At 37.8% G+C, this 25,277-nt stretch overlaps 1 protein-coding gene across 1 annotated transcript in view; it reads left to right on the top strand.

The window, feature by feature from the left end:
• LOC139742777 (speract receptor-like) overlaps positions 1 to 25,277 on the top strand; it is a 482,274-nt gene that overhangs the window by 355,260 nt on the left and 101,737 nt on the right. Inside the window, exons 10-15 of the mRNA XM_071653295.1 lie at positions 14,461 to 14,639; positions 15,459 to 15,549; positions 16,570 to 16,750; positions 18,036 to 18,130; positions 21,831 to 21,902; positions 23,185 to 23,350. Of these exons, the coding sequence (XP_071509396.1) occupies positions 14,461 to 14,639; positions 15,459 to 15,549; positions 16,570 to 16,750; positions 18,036 to 18,130; positions 21,831 to 21,902; positions 23,185 to 23,350 (784 nt within the window). The remainder of the gene's footprint in view (positions 1 to 14,460; positions 14,640 to 15,458; positions 15,550 to 16,569; positions 16,751 to 18,035; positions 18,131 to 21,830; positions 21,903 to 23,184; positions 23,351 to 25,277) is intronic.

Raw genomic sequence — 25,277 nt, 5'->3', positions numbered from 1 at the left:
AGTATTTCATGTAATTCTTATTTGTCTGTCATTCAAAAGTAATAAGATATGAATAATATAACAAGGACAGGTTTGTTGTTGATTTTTGGTGTAGAAATCGAAATTCCTCTTACAATTTGGAGGTTTGTAGTTACAATCGGTTATTATGAAAAATAATTCAAGTTGAAATTGCCATTCTGAATTTTTGACAAAAGATAAACATGTGTTTAATAAAATAATGATGTTGTTTGTTCATAAACCTCATAATTATGGATCAAAGGACATCGTTTTTATTGTCTATGTCTGAGGAACGTCTATGAGTGAAACCTGAACGTCTCTGATCAGAACATGGCTTACTTTCAGCATCTGTAAAGGGCTTTTATGGGGATTTGACCAAACGAAATGCACTAAATTCATTATTAGTATCTACTGAACACTAACATTTAAACAAATGAGACTCCTGCTATATGTTTTGTTCAATTGAGATGAAAGTGAAGATAAGAATATAAAAATCTCTGCTTAAATGACAAAAATTCCACTTTTACCTTAACTTCCGTGTATATTAGCTTTTGTAAACTTCACAGGAGGTAAACAATATTTTAGGAACAAATTAACACAGTCTTCAAAAGCATGAGCAAGATGAAACTATATTCATTTGAACGTTTTTCTACCCTTCATTTGAATTTTCACTAAAACAATGTTTGTTTTAATAGTCAGAGACGTTCGCCAATATGTCACAGTTCTATAAATAACCTTGAATAAAAACAGCACCCTTGGAGATATCCCAGTATAATGGGGTTTGCAAGAAAGCTGATATCAATGAGATTTGACTGAGATATATTTTTATCAGTGAGTCACGTTTTTTTAATTTTGACCCCTGATTTGCCCAATTGTACATCGTTCAATGTTTTCACCCATATATATATCACCATGCCTCACAAAACCAACAAAAAGTCGCCAGACATGGATCTTTAGTTAAGAGCAGATTCTGAAAGAGCAGACTTTAAGCTTTAAAATGATGTATAACTCAATTCAAATGGACTCTCCTAACCTATCCTAATACTGGAAAGAAAGCACACTCTCTGGAAAGTGTGAACTGAGAAAAGAGGCTCTGAAGTACAGGGTCTATTCAAGCGCTTAATCTTTACCAATTAAGCCGTGCTGGCTGTGAGATGAATGGAACAAAAAACAGGATGTTAACCACCAGAGCAACAGCAATGAAGGGATTATGAGATTAAGCTGAAATTAGGCATGATTTATTAACACATTCTGTAAATGATAAATGTCAACTTTCAATGCAGTAGCATCATTCTTTCCAAAGTTATTGGAGCTGAAAATAAGGAGTATGGACAGGGTTTTTAAGAAATGAAAAGAGGACTCTATGATAAACACCTAATCACACTATTCCACCAAAGAGTGTTCAAGAAAAACTGCTAAAAACACAAGTTCTTGTTCGTTTTATGATCCCAAACTTTAATATAATGTAGGGGAAGACCTGTTCTTTCAGAAAATATGAAAAACTCAAGATTGGTTTGACCCATTTTAGCTTTTTCAGTCCTAACACAAAATCAGTGCGTACGACTTTTCGTTTGTTTTGTGCTGCACGGTCACATATATACATAATCATATATGTTGTATTATCATTATCATTAGTAGTAGTAGTAGTAGTAGTAGTAGTAGTAATATCATTATAATCATTACCATTTTGTTATTATTACGGAAGGGGGCAAGTATTTGTGGCACAACAACATGTCACGCGTATCATCTCTGACAACAAACAAATCACCATCGCCATGCCAGACTTGAGTAACAGCAAAACTTTATTCCTCCCCTCGCCTCGCCTCGAGCGCCAGCGTCCCCAGTCGCTTCGACATCTGCCCCAACGTGGGCCGAACAAGCCACACCCACCTTGCACAAATGCATATTCATGACAATGTATATCAGGGCTGGACACTGACATATATGTCTGGTGGTCCTTTTGGGCCACTAAAATCCTTATATTTGAATTTTTGCTGGTCCGAAATATAATGAAATATTAGATTGCATTTCGAATTTTAGCTGCCCAATCGGGCCAATGAGAGATAAGATTTTTGGAAATTTCGTGGCCCAACATGAATTTTCAGTGGCCGCCGCTATTGTCTAGCCATATCTATAAATATATAAATATATATATATATATGTCTATGTATATGTATATGTATATGTATATGTATATGTATATGTATATGTATATGTATATGTATATGTATATGTATATGTATATCTGTGTGTGTGTACATTTTACACAGTTAGGATTTTAGTTCACGTGTTGAATCTACGACACAAAACATAAAAAGAAGACATTGTAATGCATTATTAGAATCCAAGAACTTCTAATGGTTGGACCAAATTTTTGACGTGCCACACGTCTTCTTCAGGGTTTCGGACAATACCTGAAGAAGACGCGTGACAAGTCAAAATTTGGTGCAACCTTTTATAGAGCGAATGCCCAACGATTTTGAAAACTTGAAGATTTGAGGTTTCGGATACTTTCAAAATAAGATAAAATCAGCTCCAGCGTATCCCTGTTAATCCTTACGAATAGGTAATGAATACAAAGAACGTCAAACATGTTACGAACTATTCTTGTATTAGCAACAGACGCGAATGTATCTTCAATACTTCAAATTCGTCGGGTATTCTTTGGGCATTTGCTCTAGTGTGACGGGGCCTTAAGACGCTAATAATGCATTACAGTGTCTTACATTTTATAAACGTATTCGCGGAAAGCACATACGTCATGTGCAGAGGGCTGCTGGAGGTCTCATCGTTTATCAGTGATCCTAAGTAAATAGAGTTTTGCGCCTTCTAATGTCTCCTGCCCATCTGGAGTGAAATTTTGTTTGGTCGCTCCATTCCTGTAAAGTAGTAGGATTTTTGTTTTCTTCATTATTTAGGAGCAGATTTTTTTTTTCAAAAGCTGTACTAATTATGCTTTCCCCCTACATGTGAAGGTTGTGTCATCAGCAACCCTGAAATTAGTAAACCTTCGTCCGTTTACAACAACATCCCGGAAAAAAAGTTTCCAGTACTTTCTGTAGAATCTGTCCATGACACAAAAGAAGACACATACATGGAAGTATCACCTACACAATCCCATGATATTTGCAAGAATGACCAGTGCATGCTTTACTTTTCTGTGTTTCTGTTTCTAGTAATCAGTCTAGTAATTAAAAATAAAGATTTACAAAAATACCATTGCACTTTGCCTTCTAAAAGGGTGTCACAATCTTTGCAAACTATGACTGTAATTCACTTGGTTGGCGGTTTCATCATAATGGGGATGCAATCTAAATATACTGCTGTTCCCACCGTCTACTTACAGTGCTGCAGATTTGGCTAATACTTTTCATTTATTTGCCTTCATTGCAAGTGGACAGTCTGGTTAAGTCGTCAATTATCAATATTTCATTTGTCCTGGCAGCTCTCCGTCATGGCGAAACTCATATTGTTCGCATTTCAGTATTACTTTGCAAAATACTGGCCTCAAGAAAAAAAGATTAAACATGCAATCCTGATATCTAATTTGAGTCTCACAGATATCGGGCAAACATCAATGAACAGGAAAAATTAGCAAATTCATATCTTCGGACGGAAAACGATAATTAATAAATTCTTCCTGGGGAATAATTAACTGTTGGTCATATTTCTACTCTTGATTGGAAATTGACGGAGAGTGAGAAGAAAGTGCTTAAATTCTATCGGCAAAAGATAATTTTTGCCCAAAGTCTTCGGCTGAAAAAAACCCCCACCAAGTGCAACTTTTCAAATGAGAGAGGAAGACAGGAAGAGAGAGGATGTTTTTTTATGCACATTTATGAAGGGTGCTACATAGCGAAGTGCACGTGGCATCGTTGCGTAGTGAAGACAGGATCCAAGATAAGATCAGTTGCTTGTTATTGATAAAAGGAAGCACTGATATGCAAATATGCACTAATCTCGACAGCAGAAGGCGATCTCTGGCTGATGCATGATCGAATTAGTTTAGATGCATTTCCAGTAGTCGACTATGACAGGGGTCGTACATCTTAATGATCCAGAGTCATTTTATTGGCCATATGTTTAATTACCTGCAGTGAATATACCTCTGCAGAGATGTCTACGGGTAATTCCAATCTTGATCAATAATATTGTGTGTTAGGTCACATTGCTCAAAGTAATAACTTTAAAAATGTAATAGCCTAGCAATGTCTGCATGGGACAGGTGAAGCCAACTGTATTGCCGCAAAATGAGAACTTATAAGAAAGCGGATGAACAGGGCATTTTAATGACATCACGTTCTGCTCACTTGCAGTGGTAGTGGCAAGTAAAGAAGAAGTCTAAACGATGTGGTATTTTGAAAATGACATGCTTCCGTTTTACTTGCATTGCGTGTATTGTAAAGTGCATTAATGTTGCTTCGCATGTGTGTGTTTAAAGTATGTTCATGAATTCTTCTGCCTATCCTTGGAAGTATTTTGTTTCTTCTATTGTTACTCTCCATCTACTCGTACCCCCAAGCAAGAACCTGCAGGATGTACAATTTCAGTTTTTAATGCATCGTGACAAAGATATGGGTAGCGTCGGGTCGGACTAGAAATTATAGGTATTCACATCTGACCAGAAAACAACCACAGTCATATCTTATCACGAGATCACCCAAGACAGCTAAAAATCAATTATTGATTATTAGTGTTTCGTGACAAGGTGAGGTGGATGGACTAAGAGTCCTGTGAATGTTGTTCTGAATTATGACAGAGACTTTGAAAAATAATAGAGTGACTCAGGGCCTCACAAGAATTTTTTTTTTTTTCAGTGGAGTTGCTCTCAATATCCAGCTCCCAAGTTCGCATTTGTTACCAGCGACAGTAGTGCTTTATCGTCATTACTGCGAACTAAATTGATTGTTGCTATGCGTTTTAGTGCTTTCTTAAGGCCGTGTCACACCTTTCCGGGGAAGCTACTCGGGCTTGTCGCGAGGAGGGATTTTCCAGCACGCAAGAGAATTTCCCCGGGCGGACAAGAATGTTTGCGAGTTTCGCACTTGTTTCTTACCTACTAGACGCGTGCTATTCATCTTCTACTTGCGTGTATTCCGTGTGACCTGCCTGAGAGCTTTGAAACCGATACGTTTTCTGTTACGAGCGACTTACAGGTACTGAGAAGTACCTGCGTTGGACTTGCCTGAGAGGTGCTGCCGGTAAGGGTCTCCTACTGGTGTTCTGCCTGTACCTCTGCGAGCGAACCCCCATTACTCACTCGGAACAAGTTTTGAGCATGCTCAAGGCCTTGTCGTACCGCATCTGAGGAAGTTTTACGGCTTGACTTGCGGGGAAACAAATTTGCTACCCGGAGCTATCCGCAGTTGGTCCGCACTTGACAGTACCTAGCGCGTATCTCGCCTGTAGTTGCCTAGAGGTGCTCACGCAAGTCCCATTTAACCGCAGCCAAGTTTTGAGCATGATCAAACCTTCTTCCGGGTGAGTCGCGGGGATGCCCGGAGAGGTCCACGCAGAACGCCAGTAGGATGCCCTTAGCGGCAGCACCTCGCAGGCAACTCCCATGCAGGTACCTCGCAGTCCCCGTATGCAGCCAAGATAATGACATTCTGTGGGACTTCTGCCATTCCTTCAAGGGAATTCCTTCACTGAGTTGTCAGCACCTACGCGACCGGTACACAGGTCACACAGTACACCCGCAAGTAGATTTTAAGTAGACCGCGTCCAGCAAGTTAGACACATGCTCTGACTCGCCCAAATCCTTGTCCGTCCTCAGAAATTGTCCGGTATGCTGGAAAATCCCCACGCACAACAAGCCCGCGTAGCATGCCCGGAAAGGTGTGACAGGGCCTAAACATGGTTGCGGGTAAAAAGATTTGTGTGCGCACCTCCGGGCGACTACGAGTGAGATACGTGCTAAGTACTGTCATGCGCGGGTTATCAGCGGGGACCTCCGGGTAGTAAAAAATGTTCTTCACAAGACGCACGCAAGGCTTGCCCGGAAAGGTGTGACACGGCCTTTAGTGACCTCGTGTAAGACCAAGTTCAATCCAATAACTGATTTGCCACTCAACTGTACGCTAAATGTGCTTGAGTTCTTTGTCCTTCTGAAACAGTGTAGAATGTTTAATATTTTCAAAAGAGAATTAAAAAATGTCCACATACATTGTTAAAACAGTGTAGTTAATATTATGATATTATTATATTCTAATATCATAATATTTCCCTCAACATACATATTTTTTTGGTTACTTTATTTTTTGATAGAAACAAAAATCGAATATGTCACCAAAATTGTGCATCATTTCCATGAAAAATCTCCCTTTTGTGGGATTGGGCCTCTCCCCCTCCCACACCCTCTCCCAGCACATTTACCAAAATTCATATTTTTCTTACTGTTTTTATTATCTCATCTGGGTCAAAGGCTCAAGTGAGCAATTGCTCTTCGTGCGGTGTCCGTCGTGCGTCGTGCGTAAACTTTTTACATGTTCATCTTCTTCTTGGAAGCCCCATGACCGATTTTCACCAAACTTGGCAATTAGCATACCTAGGGGGGGGGGGGGGGGATATGATCTCAGTTTCTTCAAATGGGCGCCATGCCTAGCTGGGGGCCTCTGCCCCCCCCCCCCCCCCCAAAAAAAAAAAAAAAAAAAAAAAAGGGGGGAATCTTTAAAGGGGAAATCCAGTCCAAATATAAGTTAGTCTGATAAAGAAAGAGTAAAATATTACCAGTTCAACGGTATAATTATGATCGAAATCGGATGAAAAATACAGAAGTTATGATATATAGAAGTTTCGCCTTTTGGGGGGGTAAACAGTTCTTGAACAGTCAATATGAATATGCAAATGGCAAAGTGAGCATGTCATCCCCTCACAACTTACCATATAGTTTGTACATAACATTTTGAAATTTCCAGTTTTGCAAGTATGCTCGAGGCTCAAATCCTCGTTTATCTAACTGATCACTATTCTGAAATTATTCAACCAGGAACAACATCATGTTTCAGACTTCAATGACAAAAACATTGAATTTTCGTCATTTTTTTACGCGATTAATGGGAAATTGTGAGGGCATGGTATGGTTAACTCACTCATTTGCATATTCATATCCACTGTACAAGAACTGTTTTGCAGAAATTAGCAAAACTTCTACATGTCATAACTTCCTAATTTTTATCCGATTTCAGTCAAATTCTTACCGTTGAACTCGTAAGATTTTACTCTTTTTTATCAGACTAAATTATTTCGACTGGATTTCCCCTTTAAAAATCTTCTTCTCTAGAAGCTGAAGTGATGGAGCTAAGTTGACACTATGAATTAGTACATTAATGACTGAAGTTTCAAGTTTGTTCATGGCGGAACCCCCCAGCACCCAGCGGAGGGGAGTGGGAGGGGTCCAAAATGGGACCTGGTTCGGCACAAATTGTCGCCCCTGCACAAATTGTCGCCTCATGAAACGGGCGACAAATAGTGCAGGGAGCTGACGGCACAAATTGTTGCCCCTGCACAGTTTGTCGCCTGGCGACAATTTGTGCAGAGGGCTGACGGCACAACCAACACATAACTTACATGGCTACATCCATGCAAACCAGCCATGTAAAAAGTCACCTTAAGGTTTCGAGGAAGTGTGTATGTGCGCGCAAATGATAATTGAGTGTCCGTTTGTGTGTGTTACTGTGTGTGTGTGTATGTATGTGTGTGCGGAGTGCGTGTGAAGAGGAGAGGAATGGATGGATGGGGTGTGGGTTTTAGGGACGGGAGTGAGTGTGTGTGTGTGTGCGTGCGTGTGGAGTAGTGGGTGGTGTGAGGGGGCGCTTTATGGGATTGGAGCGTGTGCATATGTGTGCGTGTGTGTGTGTGTTATTGTATGTGTAAGGATGTATGTTGAAGGTGATATATCCATAATGAGGATTTGTGTGAGTGTTTGTCAATGCTTGCACCCCAACCACACAAGTGCATCTTAGCATTATCTTCTGCAGCTTGAAGATATTGACCGACGACAATTTGTGCAGTTACGTTTCACTTTACCTGCACAAATTGTCGCCATTGAGGTAAAAAATTGGGAACTGCACGAGCAGCACAATTTGTCGCCAGGCGATAAATTGTGCAGGGGCGACAATTTGTGCCGCAACAGGGGCCTAAATTGTACTTTCATTTCATTTCGTTTCATATCATTTGTTTTAGATATCCAAATAGTACAAAATAATTGCAAAGTAGCAAAGTGAATTTGTACAAGAAGACAAGAAGGTGAAATGTCACGGAGCACTGATGCAAATGCAAATAATCAATAATACAAAAATATAGTACATGTACGTCTGCACCAAGAAATACATATAAATACATGGTTTTTACATGGTTCATCATCATGAATTCACACTAGTAAAGGAATATGGGAAAATATGGAGGGAATTTGTACAAAAAACAAACAAATAAACCCAGAACTAGCAAGTTCCCTGAGTAAAACGAAAAAAAAGTCTTTACATACCTGCGTACATGAACGATTCAGAAGGGATAAGAGGAAGAGGCATACAAGTAAAGCAATAGGACAATGACAGACACACACATTAAAAAACACACAAACACGGTCACAGACACCGAAAATCTGTGCAAATCCCCAACAAATAAAAACAGGACAAAAGGGTCATGGGACGAGGAAGTCAACATACATTCAGAATGTCAGATAGTTTGTCTAATATATAGATCCGCATTCAAGAAATGAAGACAATCACTTGACTTAAAAACATGGTTGTGCCATGTATTCAGTGTTTCAGTATCGACTGAATAAAGATCTTTTTAACTTGTTTTTGAAAGTGTCAATACTAATTGAATTTTTCATTGCAGCATTAGATCCACGGTAAACAAAGTATTTTGAGCAAAGAAAAAGTTCGCCTTAAGGGTATAGAGGGGGATGCAGGTAGACTGTTTTGTTAGGTACTATTGTGTTATTAAAAACAAATATTGAATTAAATACTGATGGGAGATTATTGTTATGAAAATTGTACATGAATTTACCGAGTTGCACCTGTTATCTATCTATCTATCTATCTATCTATATATATATATATATATATATATATAGCGAAAACTTTGAGCAAAGAAAATGGGTTTTATATATATATATATATATATATATGTGTGTGTGTGTGTGTGTGTGTGTGTGTATCAATAATTTCAAGAATTTTATTCTAAATATAGAAATTATGAGTATGATCATAGGTAAAATATATGATTGATTATTCTAAGAACCTTTCACTGTAGTAATAGAATCATGTTGAATAATGTTGATGAAGCATTTCCCCAAGCTAAAATACCATAATTGAGATACTGAGCAATCAACGTAGAGTAAAGCATTGAAAATTTTGCTATTGGCAAAACACATTTAAGTTTAAGCTTTATCTTATTTTTTTCAATCAGTGCAAAGTGTTACACTGTATGTTGTTTTGTGCTTAGAACAAAGCATATTACATTGGAAAGTTGTCAATGTAGATGAGAGCTTGTATAGTTATTCACCCATTTCACAACGACACTTGATCCAGATGACCAAGTATAACAGTGAATAAAAAATAAGTCACTTTTATAGCACCTGAAGCCTAGAAGTTAATGAAAAATAACACAGTTGAGAAGAGAGAACATCATTACAGGCACATGGGTAACTAACTGTTGTATTGTTGTATTATGCAATATCGATTGTATGTAGTATAATGCCTTCCCTGTTTCAGTGTAAAGGGGGGGGGGCAGTGGACCCAGAGGGTATGTGCGAATGTGTGTTCTGTGATGGATGATCATTGCATGGAAATAAAATAATGGATACAGTGTTTTACAATCATTAAAACAAAACTACAGCAATTAGACTACGCAGTCTATGGGTTTGCCTTCATCCACTGTCTAGCAGGCTAAACCTGTTTCGTAATAGTATACATGATAAAAATTAATTTTGATGGTGGGAGTTATCATTAAAACTGGCCCATCAATTCTAATACCAAATTTCTAATTAAAGTTTTATTCTAAGTAAAGTTTTATTTTGGCAGGGGCCCCTGTTGTTGTTGTGTTGTTGTTGTTGTTGGTTTGTTTGTTGTTTTTTTTTTTGGGGGGGTGGGATTTGTTGGAAAGTAGGGACAAGGCTCCTTCGCATATCCTGTGCGTAACATGGAAAGTGCCACATGAAAGGAGCTGTAATGTAACAAAAGAATGTTTATTGGGCAATATGGTATGAATCAAAACTTAAATGAAAACAAAGTTTATTGGGCAGCATGGTGTAAATTGAAAGTGAAATGAAAAAAAAAAAACTTGTTTGTTAATACTTTGTTAATAGCATACGAACAGAACAACGCTTTGCGTAATCTAAGTTTGGTAAATGAACGGCCCAAGCCGATTGAATTAAACATGTCCCCATGGGCCAAATGATTAGTACATGTAGGTCGAAACAAGGCCAAGACCCACACGCAGAAACAATTTAGCGTTGTGCCACGCGCTTGCGCACTTGATGCTTACAGCCCGGCTTTTGAATAATTCATTAGTCTGCCTGTCGCTATCCTACGTTTTAAAAATCCGCAGCTTAGGTCTGCCAGGTCGCACGTGGAGAGAGGTCTCTTTGACCCCGTTTACAGTGCGAGGCTCGGCCGCAGCTCGGCCGCGGCCCAGCCCACCTTCATTTCTGTGTAAACGCGCAAAAGGCCAAATGCGAGGCCAAGATTGGCCTCGCATTTGGCCACGCTCTAGAGGTGGTCTCGGCCGCGGCTCGGCCGCGGCCGAGCCTGGCCTTTTCTCAGTGTAAACGCAAACTGGGCCAAATGCGCGGCCAATTTTAGTCTGGCTTCCAAACCCTCTGCCTGTACTATTTCGCTATTCAGGATATTAATCCCCTCAACGTCGAAAACTAGTATAGTTTAAGGTGGTTTTGTGTTGCAAAGGATTTTTTTCCTTCGGCAAAGGCCTTTGCCCGAACGGCGACTTTGTCGCCACGGTATTCAGTTGGCAAGGGTCTGAAAACCAGACAATACCAAATTGCGTTTGTTTACAAGCAGAGCGCCACTACGACAAAATATTGAAAGGTTTGAATCAAAAGCGCGGCCGAGCCCAGCAGTGTAAACGGACAAAATTGCGGGGCTCGGCCGCGCAATTATGGCCGGGCTCGGCCGCGGCCGAGCCGCGGCCGAGCCCGGCCCCGCACTGTAAACGGGGTCTTTGCTCTCCACAGACCCGTTTCTTATCATATTTTGCGTGCTAACCACTTTACCTTCATTCCCCGTGTTGATACGAAAAGTTTCCTATATATCTTGGGAGAAATTTCTTGTAGACTTATGCTACTCCTACACAACTTTGGCCTACATTTTATGAATATGAAAATGATGCTTAAAAGCGAAGGTCCCAGTTAAGCAAAATCTCAAGGTCGTTCAACAGAGCTTGGAAAAACGTAAGCAATTGCTTGCAAGAACAAGCAAAATGTCCGTTCTATGCATATGTTTTCAAGCAAATGCTTGGTTGCTAAGTAATAGCTTGCGGGTAGCAAGCAATTGCTTGTGCTTGCTAGCAAAAGCGTTTGCTTGTCGCAATTGCTACTTTTTTTTTGCATACAACCTATTAACTTTACCAATGCAACAAAGTTCCTAATACGACAAACAAACCTTCCTGGCACGGCACCATGCCATGGGCCTCGTTTTATGAATACAATATTTCACAGTATGCCCTTTCGTGTGAACGTTGAAGGAGGTTACAATAAATAGTATATGTTACATTCTTAGCCATGTGTTACACTAAGGCCATGCTTACGTTGTGCACTCGTTTTGGCAAAGTTCCAGATTGGACTATTCCGAATTTTCGAATACGTTGGGCCTTCATTGGCTCGATATGCTCTAGTGTGAAGCAGTCTGTAAACTTGTAAGCGCCTTGTTGGCAAGGCCCTTACAATCATTATACATTACCCAAAACAAGGTCTACAACGCTGTTTTCTTTTTCTTTTTCTTTTTCTTTTCCCTTTTCAATTCCTAATTCCTATATTTATTCAAAACCGCAATCCATCGACTGTGTATGTCATCCCTGCCTAAAGAAAAACCCGAATTTATTAAATTTTAGCTGAAGCCAGCGCTAAGTTTCACTCTCGGCGTCATTTTTCTCTGCGACCTTTGGGGTCAAACTGAAAGTCAGTAGTCAGCTTACTTGGGTTCTTGGGTTAGGATTAAGGGTTAGGGATGACATTAAATCCGCATTTTTTTTTCTGATATTGCTACTTTGAGTAAGGGAACGAATAAGGAAAGTAATAAAATCGGAAAAAAAGGAAAAATAACGCAACAATTTCACACACCTAACGCGAGAAACTATCCATTACCTTGCACTAGTATTTTGACCCCGTGAACCCATATTTTGTATGCGTCGTTTTCGATCGTTTCTTGCCTCTTTAAATGATTATGTTCATCCAGCCGCATTTCTACTTTTTTTTAAATAAATGTCTTGGTATCATTGAAATGTTCTGAGTAGTTTACACATTATTTCTTCCCATGCAGAAATAAAGTAAATCAATCAATCAATAATTTTATTCTTGACAAAGTGCTACCTGGCAAATGACCAGATTACGAATAAGTCGAATCGTGCAGTGTAATCTTTGACCACAGAGAAACAGGGCGTTTCTCAATAAGTAAACTTGCTTGTTTAATGGGAGTGTGGATGTTGATGACTTGGCCAGATAACTTTTGCCCTTTTTACACTTGTGTTTCTTAACCCCGGACTTTCTCTGACCCAGGACTATCGTTAGTCCCGTACCATTTTTTTTCAGCTTTTTACACTGGCCAATTAGTCCCGTACTATCTCTTGTCCGGGGCTAAGGAGAAAACTGACCTTTTTACACTCGTATTTCTTAGCCCCGGACTTTCCAAACCACATGAATATTCATGATTATGCTGTGCACTGTACACGTACACGCACGCACCGGCAGCACTTGATTACCTCGTTTCTGATTGGTCAGTGGGGGTCGGACTTCCTCTCCGTCGCTTAGCCCCGGATTATTTTTTCGTTCTGTTTACACTCACTTGCTTGGCACCGCAATTGCGATGCTAACCCTGCTATTTTGCAGGGCCAGCTAGTACCGGACTATCGGTGGGGCTAGCCCACTTTGGCAAAAACGAGTGTAAGCAGAAAGTGGGCTAAGGATAGTCCCGTACCAACGGTGGGGCTAGGGGGGGGGGCTTAGCCCCACCGTTGGTACGGGACTAAGCAAAAATTTACAAGTGTAAAAAGCCCTTAGAAGTCTTCGGAACGACAAAATGTAAAGTGATAACGATGGTTGGACGCACGTCGAATTTATACAGATATTGAATTAAGCCCTAGTTCATGGCACGCTATCAAATGGAGAGTTAACAGTGCGGAAGGTTCTAACCATCGTTCCTTCAGGTACCCACAGCGTATGTCTGAATCTTCGATAAGCATGAGCTGTAAACTGGAAATATCATCATTTTTCCACATTGGCATGATTTTCATTAGCTTATGTGGCTGTCAGGTTACCGCTTGGGTTACATGCCTTTTGCTTTGTGAGACAAAATTCAACGGAAAAAAATTGATACCGAAGATAGCCAGCAAAATACAGTTGTATTTGCACGCCACAGTCTTACAATAAGATGACGATTCGTAAACAGACAAGAATGAAGATGATAATGGAGTCATAAGGAGGGAGCATGCTTGGATGATATTCACCAGTACTGACCTGAATGACGCCGCAATGAATCATCAAGTGGACCTATTGATTTAACACTACGCCGCAGTTTCTTAACTGGAACACGTCTTCACTCGCAAATTTCCTTGTATTTACGTGCTAAAAGCACGCGTGATACTGCGAGAAGTCGTTTTTGCGTTTACGGTTGACGAAAATGAGGGGAAGATTGGAAAGAACCAAAATGTCATGCGAGACGATAGATCAAAAATGATGAAGAATAAAGAAAAGGACAGAAAGAAGACGGTGAAATCCCAAATAAAAAAAAACTGCGCGCGCACACACACACACACACACACACACGTACAGAGAGAGAGAGAGAGAGAGAGAGAGAGAGAAGAGGGAGAGATTCATGAAGTAATGCACAACTCCGAGAAGTGCCTACTTTCTACATGTATTGAATGATGACGCATACATGAATACACAAATCAGCAAATTTAATGACGGGAAGTACTATCTAGCAATGTTGACATTTTACATATTTGTAAGTGTCTACTTCCTTTTAAATCATGGGTATTTACCTCCACTGCACACTGGGACTGGAGTCCTTGAGTAGGAATAATGTAACACGACTTCGTTATAATCTATAATACAATAAAAAGTCTCCATCTTAAATCACTGATGGAATATAGCAAAACACAAATTATATAATCATGGTAATTTCATGGCTTCAAAACAATTCATTGTGAAATCGTCCAGTGCAGCTTTTTTTAATTGAAAGTTTACATTGTGGCTCTGTGATCTACTTTCCCTTCCGTTCCCAGGTGTATGCAGCCCACAAGGGGATGAAGATACACTGGCCCAACGGTGAGCCGCCGAAAGCTGAGCCACCGTGTGGTTTCGATGGTACTAAATGCAAGACGAAATACACGCTTCATATCGTTGCAGGTGTCATCTCTGGGATTATTCTCCTGGTGATCATAATTGCTACTATCGTCTACAGGTATTTGATCTCATACCTCATAATTTTTCCACAGTGATAATCGGACTGAGATGAGCTGTATTTCGTATCATTATTACGATCATTGTCGTTATATAGATAACCCTTCAGCACAATACTTTTGATGCAGACATATCTCACTTCACGGGACCATATTACTAGTACTTTATAATGAAATCACGAACTTTTCATGAGCAAATGCGTTTGGCCTGAAATAGCTTTGCGTGCATTCATTTTGTAAAGCCATAATTCATTTACATTTCTTGTATTTTTATCTCCAAACATTGGGCGAATGCTTCTTATACCGGCGTGTAAAGTAGTCGAGTTTGTGTAAGTCCACATCTAACACACGACAGCCTTTAGAATATGTCTGCAGGAATGCTGATAACGATGATTATATTTTGATATCGACAATGTTAGCAACATCAAGTTCATAATAGTATTAATCAGAGTGGTAATCATTACTGTCATTTTTTTTCTAATTTTCATTATCATTACTATCATGGTATTCCATGAAAGATAAACTCTTTTTCTTTAATGTAACCTGTGCAGAGCTGCTGCTTTTTGAACCTAGTTGTCTTGTTTGTTCGTGTGGTGTTTTTTTTTTTTAAAGACTGATGAATGACAATTTAAAACTACCATATTACAATGTATTAACAGTTTTAACAGTATTGTAATTTTTCAAGAATCTCACATGTTTGAAATATTTGTTGGTTTCGTAGACGGTGATTTTATGTGAGCATCTATTTGCATAATTGAAGAAAAAAAATAATGATAGAAGTTTGATCTAAAACTTTGACGCGATTTTGTACTTATACGCAGAAATTGGCGCTACGAACAGGAACTTGCCAGTCTGCTGTGGAAGATTGATTATAACGACGTGCAGTTTAAAAGCGTGGTCCACGGGAGCAGGGTAACGGCTTATGTGGAGCTTCACAGTAGGGAGAGAATTATACAATTAACTATATACAGCTTATATACGATTCGTCAGTGTACACGTTTAATCGAAAGAGAACAAGACAAAGGTCAATTCAACATCAATTTGTACAGTTCAAGACAAGTGTAAAGCTGTTAAAGAACACGACTGGACAGTACTAATTATGTTTAGACTACCTATAAGGTACTAATTCAAACAACAAAACATTCCTTTCTCCACAAATGTGATCCTCAATTTTTTCCTTTTACCTTTGGGACAGAGCTGGACTCGATAGGAATAGTCTGCTATTGGAACCGATAGCATGCAATACAAAGATACGACATCACACTGCTGATTGAACATTTAAATTCAAATGCTTTTTCTCCCCTGCTTTACTATAACAATCCCTATCTGTTAAAGTTGTTTATAATGATATTTGTTCGCATTTTGTTTTGCAATTTTTCATGATTGTGTAGAATTAGTTCCACTTTCTCTCGCATACAAGCTTGTATTTACTCTGCCTACATTTTGAAAAATTCCTGTTGAATACGTAAAATCCTTCTCTCTCTCTCTGTCTCATGGGCATTAAAGGGATAGTACAGTATTGGTGGAGATGAGAATTGGGCTTTTAACTTTTTGCGAGATACCAAGAAAGCACTTATGATATAGTACAGAGCATACCATTCTAACAGGAATTCAAAGTTTATTTGATGGAAATCGGGTTTGGAATAAATGAAACATCCAAAAACAAAGTAAAACAAAGCGATCGTAATAAAATGTGGGTCCCACACTTTATCAGAATCGCTCTTTTTTGGATATCTCAGCCATTTCAAAACCAATTTTCATCAAATAAACGTTGAATTAATAATAGAATTACATGCTCTTTCATAATTCATAAAAGGTTTCTCACTATCTCACCAAAAAATGTTAGAAACCTGAAATTAGGTCTCAACCAAAAATGTACGATCACTTTAATCTATTGCGCATTTCTGTTATGATCGCTTTACGCGTTCACAGCTCAGCCTTGCCACACATGACTCCCGTGGATCAATGAATGCTGACCCTTTATCTGGGCGTGGTCAGGTGTTTACTCGCGTCGGGAGATACAAAAACACAGTGGTGGCAATCAAACCGGTCTACAAGAAGCACATTGAGATGAGCCGTGCTCTTCGAAAGGAACTGAAAGTCGTAAGTACACTTAATGGTAAATTGATTCTCCTGTCCATTTCATCACTGCTATTGGACCAGCTTCTGTTATTAGTACAATACAGGGACAATCACTGACGCTGTCGTTATACAAGATGTTATCATCGACATTAGCACCATATGCATGTCAGGCTAAAACCCTCGTGATAACAGAAAAAAGAGACGGTAATTGAAGCTGAAGTCGCAAAGATGTTATGCTTTCAGCAAAATCAACCAGAATATGCCTTCCTTCTCACAATTTCGCAAATCTCGAGAGTACCGCAGTAACAGCTCAGTAAGGTGGTAAATTACTAGAGTTACTCATCCTTCCATATTTTGATGAGAATAATCATAAGAATATTTGGGCATAGAATATCTTCATAGCAATTACTATAATTCCAAAATCCTATCCTCATAAGATACCGTAGTTTAATTCAAGCTGTCATATCATCTTGATCTCAGATGTCTAACGTGCTGAAAGTACTGGCGGGAAGTCATCAACGGGCACACATACACGTCTATGTCTATTTACTATTGTTTTATTTTAGTGAGGTAGGAATTTAGGTTTTGATAATGATAGTTGCAGCGTTATGTATGAATGAAATGTAAGTTCGTATAATCATTTGTGTTAATATGTAAGTTTTTATGATTGTACTTAAGGAAGATATGTTTTGTTCTTTATAATTTTATGTTGACAGCGTTTTTATGAGAATGGAGATACAATGTATTTTCTTTAATGATGAAAATATTTGCAATTTGTTGATGTATATTTGATATTTCATTTTTAGTAAATATTTTTGTTGATTGAATAATAACTATTTAAAGAATGCAAGGATGTGTATTAGACTTTGAGGTTAAGTTATAGTAGAAGTTGATTCTTTTAGTAAGAGCATTATCTATGTTTTCTGGAATTGTATTTTTTTTTTTCATGTCGGGAAATCAGGATGTCGGATTGCAGAGATAGAAAACACACAAATATGTATTTATGAAATGTGTATATGATAATATTTATATCTAATTGTGGTTATTTATGTGGTATTATTTACATGGTAATTTAAGTAATTGTATTGTAAATAAAGGTTTGAATAGTACGTTTTTGAAATTTCATAATTGTAATGATAATATTTGTAATTATATGAAAGAATATAATTATGTATATGTGTATAATAGTATGTATATCGTATGTAAGTTTGTAGGATTGTATTTGAGTAATATATTTTTCGTTGTTTATATGTCACTAATGAAAATCAAATTTATTCATCAATGAATGAACGGACAATAATACTTATATCATACCATTTGTCATCCGAACCTGTGCCAATTCATTGGCGCTTGTGCAGAAGCGCCGAATATCAGTATCCTCACTGAATACTGCAGTAGAGGAAGTTTGCAGGTTAGTATTTTCCTGGTTTGTTATTATGTATGATAACTTATGATTATGCTAACTTCTACAGTCTGTTACAGAGTTGCCTTAATGCAATCGATAACGGAATTTCATTTAGAAAGTCTCTGCCTTTTCGAAGTTTTTAATTCAATTCTAACTTATTCCATTTTGCATTTCATGCAGAAACAGTATTTCAAGTTTCCCCATACTCTAATTACCAGTAACTCCGGAACACCTGACAATAAACAGTACAAAACCAAAGGAATGAGAGCTGTTCGGATAACTACTTGCCTGTGCTAAGAATATACCATCACCGCAGAGACACGATGAGCTCAGATATACAATGTATCTGTTGAGTTGGGTGCAAGTCTCGAGTTCGACACCTACGATTCATACAGCGGCCCGCGAGTCATACAGCCCATACTTTCGACACTGAAGGAAACATGGCCCACAAGACCGACACAAAGCCCCGTCTTGTAATGTCTAACCCATTTTTTTTTTTTTTACCTAATGTCAAACTCGTGAGCCTTATTTGCGTAGTGTCGAACTCAAGGGTTGTATGACTCGTTGGTGTCGTGGAATGACCCCGTTCAGTTTATGCCATGTCAAAATACGAGGCTTGCGTATGGTTTGGTCAACATGATTCTGTTTCATTGTCATGATTGTTGGGCATTAATTTTGGACGTAATCCCTCTCTAATCTGTATGTGAAGATCGGAATGATGGAAATGGTACAAGTGAGGATTCCAATGGGTTTTTTTTTTCTGATTTCTTTTCGATACTCTCCATCCATGACAATCCTGTAGAAACATGCAAGTAACTTCACTTTAGCATTGATACGCTTACAGTTCACCTGATGCGATTTTCAAGTTTCAAGATAATCTGATATCCCTTTATAATTTTATATCCCTCCTTTTAATAAGGAGTAAGTAAGTGCATAACCCTTGATTTTCCATAAGTAACCATTAAAATGAAATGAAGAAAGAGCAAAAAGGGGATGAATAAAGCATATCCAGGACATCAGATTTTCCACTACATGGACTGTTGACCTATCGATTCATTCATTTTGTTTTATTTCTTTTACACTGCACGGTAGGCCTGATCAGTTTTGTAAAACTGCTTTCCTGAGGTGCCCTGCAAGAATAACAAATATAATTCTACATGAAAATACCAAGTACAATTATAGGTAACATTTTTCACTACAAACATCGTGAGTGCATTAATGATAAACAAGTATACATAAAAACATAAATATATATATATACATATATATATATATATATATATATATATATATATATATATATAGTGTGTGAGTCGTGTGTCTTCAGCTAATGATGAACCCCATCTTTTTGGAGTGTGTATGTAAACGAGAGTAAAGAGGCGGTAGACGTTGCTTAATCCTCACAAGTGAGTTTACTCAAGCTTTCGGGCTTCCTGCCCTTTGTCAAGACTGGGGACAAGATACAAAACATGGATATCATATACACAAATAGAAAATAATAATGATGATCAAAACAATAGCGGAACTGATAACTACAGAGAAAGAGACAGAGACGGCAGGGAATAATTACACAGGTGAGAGTGTATATTATATGCATCAATCTTGCATAATATAACTTGCAGATATGCAATCACAATGTGAGGATTGAGCAACGTCTACCGCCTCTTTACTCTCGTTTATATATATATATATATATATATATATATATATATATATACATATATATACATATATATAAATATATACATTTATATATATATATATATAGAGAGAGAGAGAGGGAGGGAGATAGAGATAGCACTGTTACAAATCAGTTGAATCGTTATATAAGGCTTCACATCGTTTTTTAAATTCATAAAGTGATGTACATGTTTGAAGATTTAAAGGGAGTGCATTAAACAAACTGGTTCCGACATATGAAAAAGAATTTCTTTTTATATTCTGTCTTCGGCGGGGATATTGAAGGGGGTATTTCAAAGAATAACGTGTCCTGTGATTTACAGTTCGTTTACATAACAGTGATTAGATTATTTTGTATTTTACAAACAAGAACACAATATTGGTACTTTATACGTTGCTAAACTGATTGCTATTTCAGCACTCGTAACAAGGAAGTTTGATATGTATGATAATCTCTATTCAAAATCACCCTGGCATATTTATTTTGGAGTTTTTGTATCTTATCCCTATGGATTTTTGCACAGCTTCCCCAAGATATGCTATAATAATCAATATGAGGTAAAATCATCGCAAAATACAGATTCTTCATTAAATTATTATCATCATTCTTTTTAACCGATTTACTACAAATTGAACCTGGAATTTTGATCATTGAAGACTATGTTGAAGTATTCTAAGATTGAGATTTTGCTTTCACTTTCAGTAAGCTACCACAACTACTGCTACTATTACTTTGATACAAAGTATGTTGAAAAAAGCACTATAATAACAAAGAAACAATAAATGTCAATGCAATTGTTAGTTAAAGAACTTCAGAACAATTGTACAAACAGATAATATAATATCTAAATTCCCTAGTGGAAAAGTGCAATAATAAGATGGATATATAGATAATTACAATCCCTGAAAATCAGGTAATACAGATATGAGCTATTAGAGCTTATTGAACTGCATCTCTGAACACAGAAATCAATGTTTAAAAATGTCAGCTAATTCAAAGGCAAATGACAAACAGAATCTTCCTGCCTGTGTGCTCAAACCCAATTTTAGTCATATTATGGATTTGTCTGTTATTGAATTAATCATTCCTTCAATCGTTCCAATTTGATAAGTCAGTTTTACTTGTTATAGCTGCCTTCTTCCCACTTGTTCTTGGCCATTACTCTCCCTGGGCTCTCTTCCTTGTAAGATTTTCATTGATGGAGATCGCGGTCTCCTGGCCTTTCAGCTTACTTCTAGTTTCACAATGCTTCTTGTGCTCTGTAGTTAGAAAACTTGATGTTACGCGGCCTGATGAAATTGTCAAGTTTCAGGATAATCTAGTATCCCTTTATAGTTTTAAATCCGTCCTTTATGAAATGAGGAGTAAACAAGTGCATAGACTTTGATTTCCCTTTAAAATAATCATTCAAAAAACTGGAGAAACAGTAAAAAGCGAAAAAAAATTTACAAAGATGTACGGGACATCAGATTTTCCACTGCTTATTTGAGGGGTTACGATTTACAATTACACTATTGTACTTACAATTACAATTATTACAATCACTTGCTGCGGTTACTTTCATTAACGTATATACAAGTATATATATATATATATATATATATATATATATATTTGTATACACGTTAATTAAAAAAAAATGAGAAAAAAGAGGGTTGGATATGTACGAAAATTCACCTGTTGTGTCGCTTGAAGCACTTGTGCAGAATTATGATTAGGAAAGCTGAACTGCCAAAATTCTTAACTGCATTTCTGGTTACTTTCAGGATTAAGACAAGCAAATCTATCCTACGAATGCGTGATGTTTACACGTAAAATGGTTTGACATGATTCATAATATGAGCAGTAGTGGAGGGAAGATGCCATATCAAACTCGATGTAGATTTCACAATGCTCAGTGCAATGACATATCAGACGAAACACTTCACTGAACCAAGGTCAGTTAATTTTCACCGTCTTTACTGAAAAGGTTTACCTTGGTCAACTCTCTTTAAAAGAGATTATTTTCTGTATTGTTCCATCCAGGATATTCTCGAAAATGATGACATCAAGCTAGATGAGATGTTCGTTGCTTCCCTTGTTTCAGATATAGTGAAGGTAAGCTTTGTTTCAAGCTCTGTTTGAGTCCAGTCTACTACTAATACCTACTGAACACAATCGACCAATATCGTCTCAAGGAGGTTTAAGAGATGGAGTTACAACTGGCTGTAATCATTCAGACAGTTGTCACTTTTCTATTGATGTACAAAAGAATTCCACAGGTGCATCTGTGCCTTTGATGACGGGGTTTGATGCCGCCGTCTTGCTGAACGTTTTGAACGTTAAGGTAATGTTGGCTATATTTTGCTTGTTTACCTATTAAATGAAACGAAATCTAACTTAATGATAAAGCACATTAAACAAAGGTCACTCCCTTCCAGAAATATGTGCGAAAGTGTAAATCAGAGCTGTATCATGTGAAAGTGTTCAAAGCTGTACCCTCCTGGAAAGCTGGTTTTATTACTTTTCCACTAAATTTCCGACAAATAAAACTGACATGGAATAATCTTCAAGTATAATTCTTTATTAATAGATATATCAGAGTAGTGGCCGGGCACGGCCAGTCGAGTAATTTTCATTTTCATTTCATCATTTTTTGCGCAATTTCTATTCGCGCATCCCCGAGTCTTTACCATTAATATCACCTATCTTTTATAAGTAGGGATGGCGAAAAGTAATTACCATCACAAAGACATATCTTCCTTAGAAAGTGGCTGATGATTATGCAATGCGACATTAGTCAATTGTCTTCCTATCTGCGCGGCAGATCCAGTTTGCCACATGCTTCAAATACTTTCGAGTGGCGGCATCGAACGTGACTTCAAAGGAAATACGACAGTTGTGACTCCATTCTCTTGAACCTCCTTGATCGTCTTTAATGAAAAAAAAAAACCACGAGACGTTTGTCCGACTTAATATCACTGTCTTTTAAATGGTCGCTCGCGATGATACTTTTTTGTTGTTGGTATTGTTTATTTTTTTCCATGTAAAGTTCACAAACTGTGGAATCGATTGAATAGATAACAAAATCCCAAGTTGACTATACCGAGGTCAATATTGTGTAAGAGAGTCGATTAATATGAATTCAATTTGATAATGTAATAATGAGGGTCATATTTTGGAATGACTGCACAAGGACACGTAATCATTCTGTCGTGTGAAAGACAGTATAATAGTCCCCTACAAATTATCAAATGATAGGAAAAGCAATGATAATGTGAGTATCATGAATGATAATAATTTATAATAATGAAATATCATTACTACCATCATGGTAAAAACACTTATCAGAATTAGTCGTCATAACATTGCGTATGGATATTACAATTGTCGCTCGCAGGCAATGCGATATCTGCACTCGAGCGAAATCCGATCCCATGGTAACCTGAAGTCCAGCAATTGTGTTGTAGATAGCCGATGGGTGCTGAAGGTCACCGACTTTGGGCTGCATCATTACACTATGGGTCAGCAGCCACCAGACATGGGGGAACACGCCTTTTATCGAAGTAAGTACCTTTAAATAACTATAGCAACAATGCAAAAGTGTTCAACATGTAAACGTCATAAGCACCAATAACAAAAGCAAAGTTCGTTAGTCCATATCTTATGAGATATGCATAAAGGAGTTATACTGTTATATATTCATTTATATGGAGCAAGAAGCCAGATAAGATAAAACGTAAAATTATTATTGGAGATTATAGTGAGGGAGGATTACGAATGGTACACATTCAGTCAATGATTATGGGTCTCAAAACAGCATGGGTTAAACGTTTTTTAACCCTGATAGTAAAGGTAGCTGGAAATGCTTCTTTGATTTATCAATGAAAGATCTCGGCGGAGACCTATTTTGGATTTGCAATCTCGATTGCAAGGATATGATTAATCAGATCAGAAATATATTCATGCGAGAAATTCTTGTCTGTTGGAGTAACTTAGTTTTTTTTCTCAGAACCCTCCTGAACGTTAAATTCATAATCAGGTTATATGGAACAATTCTTGCATCAGAATTAATGGAAAAGTTGTTATCAAGCATAATTGGATAGATAAAGGTATTATAAGAATTCATCATTTGTTGAATGAACATGGTAATTTCCTTTCATTTTCACAATTTAAAAACAAATATGAAATTCAATGTAACTTTTTGGATTTTTTTCCATCATATCTGCAATTCCTCTTAGCTGGGAAAAGGCTGTCAGAAAACCTCAAATTCAAGATAGAAATTATCAAGAAGAATTGATTCTTGATATCAAGAAAGCTCCTAAAGTATGGAGATTTATTCATAGGAAGTGCGTTGATAAACTTCGTGAAATTCCAAAATCACAAGAAAAATGGAATTCAATTTTGATAGAACCAGTCACTGACTGGAAAAAAAAATCTATCTCATTCCTTTTAAAAGTTCATTGTCGACAAAATTAGGTTATTTTCGTTTAAAATTTTACACAACATCCTCGGGGTGAATAAACTGCTAAAACAAATTGGTTTCTCAGATTCTGATTTATGCAGCTTTTGTTTAGATACAACCGAGACAATTTCACATTTGTTCTGGGAGTGCCCTTAACGTTTTTTGAGAGAGTTCCAAAGACAAGTTTTGAAAGACGAAGTTTTCTCACATTTAACGATTTCATATTTGGAATTTCAAATGGTCCTTTCACTACATTGAATTCTGTTTTTCTATATGCCAAATATTACATATTCACCGCAAGATGTAAGAACGGTATATTATCTTTGGCGTTATTCAAAAAAGCTTTGAAACATTATTATGAAATTGAGGAAACTATATATCTAAAACAAGGTAAAATCACTGTGTTTTTAGATAAATGGAGACATGTTCAACTTATTTGAACTGTCTGTTGTTGCTTCATTAATATATTCTATTTCATGCTAATTTCGTTGATGATTCAAGGATGGGACTGATGCAACATTTTCATTTGGTCCGTAGTCAAATATATGGAGGTATTTTCCCCCGGTAACTGGTAACATTTATACAACACCTCAGAATGATGTCGAATTGTGATTGGCCAAGAACATGTCACATGACATTCAATAGAAAATACCTACCAAACTCATTGACAGTGACAGCCATACAATAGGCCCCTGGCATGGGCCTATAGCACGGCTCGAAGGTACTATAGCACGGCTTCGTGGGGGGCTACTAATGCATGGCCGGCCGCTCACAGAGTTCTGTGGCTCACAGCAGCAAAGCGCCAGCAAACTACATTGTACGTGCTGGCCGGCTGCGCTGCGATGCGCTGCCGGTAAACAGACCAGTCGCGGCGGCGGAGTACTGCAACGTCCAACGTGTACGCGCAGCTACTTTACCTAGCTAGTTGCATGTATTGCGGCCTACCTACTGCTGTGTTTTTAGTTTTGACTCTGATCTGCTACGTGGACCACAGTGATCCCAAAATCAAGACTTCATTTCAAGTTGAG

Source organism: Diadema antillarum, unplaced genomic scaffold (assembly GCF_040938485.1).
Source record: "Diadema antillarum isolate AM-2024a unplaced genomic scaffold, OU_Dant_1.0 seq00001020_RagTag, whole genome shotgun sequence".
NCBI lineage: Eukaryota > Metazoa > Echinodermata > Echinoidea > Diadematoida > Diadematidae > Diadema > Diadema antillarum.
This window is presented reverse-complemented; position numbering and strand designations above follow the sequence as displayed.